At 47.0% G+C, this 2,940-nt stretch overlaps 1 protein-coding gene across 1 annotated transcript in view; it reads right to left on the bottom strand.

Moving 5' to 3' along the window:
* The window catches only part of LOC113980204 (otoferlin-like), a gene marked incomplete at both ends in the record, with an annotated part of 2,776 nt that extends 715 nt beyond the window's left edge, over positions 1 to 2,061 (bottom strand). Inside the window, 2 exons of the mRNA XM_027707434.1 lie at positions 116 to 253; positions 1,927 to 2,061. Of these exons, the coding sequence (XP_027563235.1) occupies positions 116 to 253; positions 1,927 to 2,061 (273 nt within the window). The remainder of the gene's footprint in view (positions 1 to 115; positions 254 to 1,926) is intronic.
* Between the last annotated feature and the right edge of the window lie 879 nt (positions 2,062 to 2,940).

Genomic DNA, 2,940 nt, shown 5'->3' on the forward strand with positions numbered 1-2,940 from the left:
GATCCCTGGGATCACACACCAGCACATGGAAGGATCCCTGGGATCACGCTCCCTGTCCCAGCCCACGGAAGGGACCCTGATCCCACCCCCCGTCCCATCCCACACCCCCCCTCACCCTGACGATGTAGACCCGGACCAGGACGTTGACGGGGTCGTTGCTGGGGATCCCCTGGAACATCCCAAGGGTGGGGTCATGTCCCACCTCCCTGGTGACATCCTCGGGCAGTGGCACCTTGTACACACACAGGGAGCCCTGGAACAAGGGAGGACCCAGCCCTCAATGAGTGGGAGTGTAATAAATTAGCAGCAGTAGTTTAATTTACTCATCAAATTAGTAGTAGTAGTTTACTCATTAAATTGTATTGTCTTATATACCTATATAGTATTGCATGTTATATTCTATTCTTATATACATATATATGTTATTATAATCAATGTTCTGTTAAGGTTGGGAGGCTGCAAGTTGCAGAATGGTTCATTATTCTGTCAGCATTGTAAGCTGATAGTCCTGCAGCTTGCAGTCCTTAAGCTGGAAAGACAAATTATTGTGCCTTGCTGAATAAGTATTTTGTATCTTATTTTTCTAAATTGCCTGAATAAGTATTTTGTATCTTATTTTTCTAAATTGTCTCACAGCACACGCATAAAGTAACGAAGGCAAGGACAAGGATCAAAGGGTCAAGAACGAGGATGATAAAGAGAATCCAGGATGGACATCTGGAGATATCTACACACTAAGCTACACACTAGGCCTCAAGGACTAAGGACTGATTAAAACTATGGGTAGGAAAGCACCTGGCAACTGAAACGGGCCTGCAAAAGAAACAACCAAGAACCAGACCTGTGAACTCAGATCCGGGTTTTTAGATCGTGTAGACCTGTTTTGTTTTCGTCCCTTTTCATCCTATTTTGTCCTTTTTCCCCTTCTCCCTTCCCCTTTTCCCTCTGGGAAGCTATTTAGGGTTTCTGGGGGTTATATATATATATATATACATATATATATATATATAAAATACTCTCACTGTATATATCTATTTTATACGTAAAATACATATTTTTGCTAGAACTTTGGCTGCTTGGGTTTTTTTTTTCTTCCCTCTCACTGTATATATCTATTTTATACGTAAAATATATATTTTTGCTAGAACTTTGGCTGCTTGGTGGTTTGTTTTTTTTTTGCTTCCCTCTCTGGGAAGCGGACCCTGTTGTCAAAATTTCGGAGACTTGGCAGGGAGCCAGCTCCAAACTTGCACAGAGGGGGGGCACAGAGCCCACCCCAGCACGGGGGGGTCCTGGCCAGCAACCCCCCTGCCCCTGGACACTCCTGGGCCCGGCACTGAAACAGGAGGGTAAAGCCCAAAAGAGTTAACTAAGAAACTTGGGCCTACTAACAAGTTACTTACATTCAAAACGATTTGTTCTGTTCTGCTAACTGGACCAGAGCTTAACAGAGTGCTAAAGGTACATGTAATGGGCCTAGAGGCAATAAATTAAGATTCAGTAAGCTAAAGTAGACCTTTGAAAAGGAGAAACAGGCGGGGAGCCAGGGCTTTCTCTCAAGAACAATGGAAAGGATGAAAGGTCGGACTGAGGAAGATGAGGATACGCCCCCTCCCCATGGGATGAAGATGGGATCTCCCCCTAAAATTGGGAATAGAGAGAAGCGCCGCCCCAAACTCCGCCTGAGCTCCACCCATACTCCACCTGTTATCAATATGTATCAATAGATGCTGTAATCACTTGAATATGCATTTAATCACACCTGAAAAATTGCATAAAACTGCTGATTTTGCGTGAAGCCTTTGAGCAAGTTTTTCCAGCAATAGCTGGCTTGCTCCCAGCGCTGCTAATAAATACCTTCGCTGCTTAAAGATAAAAAGTCTCTGAGCGGTTTCTCAGATGCGATTTTTCGGACTCAGCACTCGCCTTGAACCTGCCCACGATCCGCTCCTCCTCCGTGGCCGTGTCGTCGTTGTCCCCGATCTTGCCCCGGAGCAGGTTGAAGGTGTGCAGCCAGTCCTCGAAGTTGTCAAACTCCGACTCCAGCTCTTTGTTGAACACCTGGGATGGGAGGGAGAGGAGTTAAAAGAGGAGGAAATTGGGTTAAAAAAAACCAAACAAACAAACCACTGATGCCTGCGCAGCCGGTGCTAAGAAAAAAAAATTCGGGAGCTGTTAATTGAGGGTGAGATGAGGAAAGGGTTTAATTGTGCCAAGGCAAGAGATGTTACAAGACTCGTGCCTGAGATGTTTGTCAGAGACTGAAATAGTTAATGATTTATGCGTTCTAGTATTGCCAAGGGACTTTTGCAGGCTTTTGACTTTTGCGTTATGCCTCTGATGGGCAGTTGGGCCCATCCCTCCCTTCAGAGCTGAAGGTGTTGAACCCTAAAAAGGCAAGAAGATACCTCAGATGGGCAGTTGGACCCTAAAAAGGCAAGAAGATGCCTCAGATGGGCAGTTGGACCCTAAAAAGGCAAGAAGATGCCTCAGATGGGCAGTTGGACCCTAAAAAGGCAAGAAGATGCCTCAGATGGGCAGCTGGACCCTAAAAAGGCAAGAAGATGCCTCAGATGGGCAGTTGGACCCTAAAAAGGCAAGAAGATGCCTCAGATGGGCAGCTGGGCCCACCCCCCTCTCTGCCAATGTTGAAAGGCGGGAACCAGGCCAGATCCAGAAGCTCTGTGCAAGCCCAGGGAGAGGCTGGAGGCTCGAGACACGGCCCGTGACACTGATCATGGATATAAGAACTCACAGCTCCTTGGAGTGGGGGGGTTTCTCCTTCTCCCCCACCGCCTGCGGATCAAGACCACCGCTCCCAAGATTACCAAGCTACATCCCTGGATCCACTGAGTGACCACTGCTCTCAAGGTTGCCAAGCTGCATTGCTGACTCCACTGAGTGACCACTGCCCTCAAGATTATCAAGCTACATCCCTGG

The sequence above is a fragment of the Neopelma chrysocephalum genome, unplaced genomic scaffold (genome assembly GCF_003984885.1).
Source record: "Neopelma chrysocephalum unplaced genomic scaffold, ASM398488v2 Primary Assembly neopelma1_93028, whole genome shotgun sequence".
NCBI lineage: Eukaryota > Metazoa > Chordata > Aves > Passeriformes > Pipridae > Neopelma > Neopelma chrysocephalum.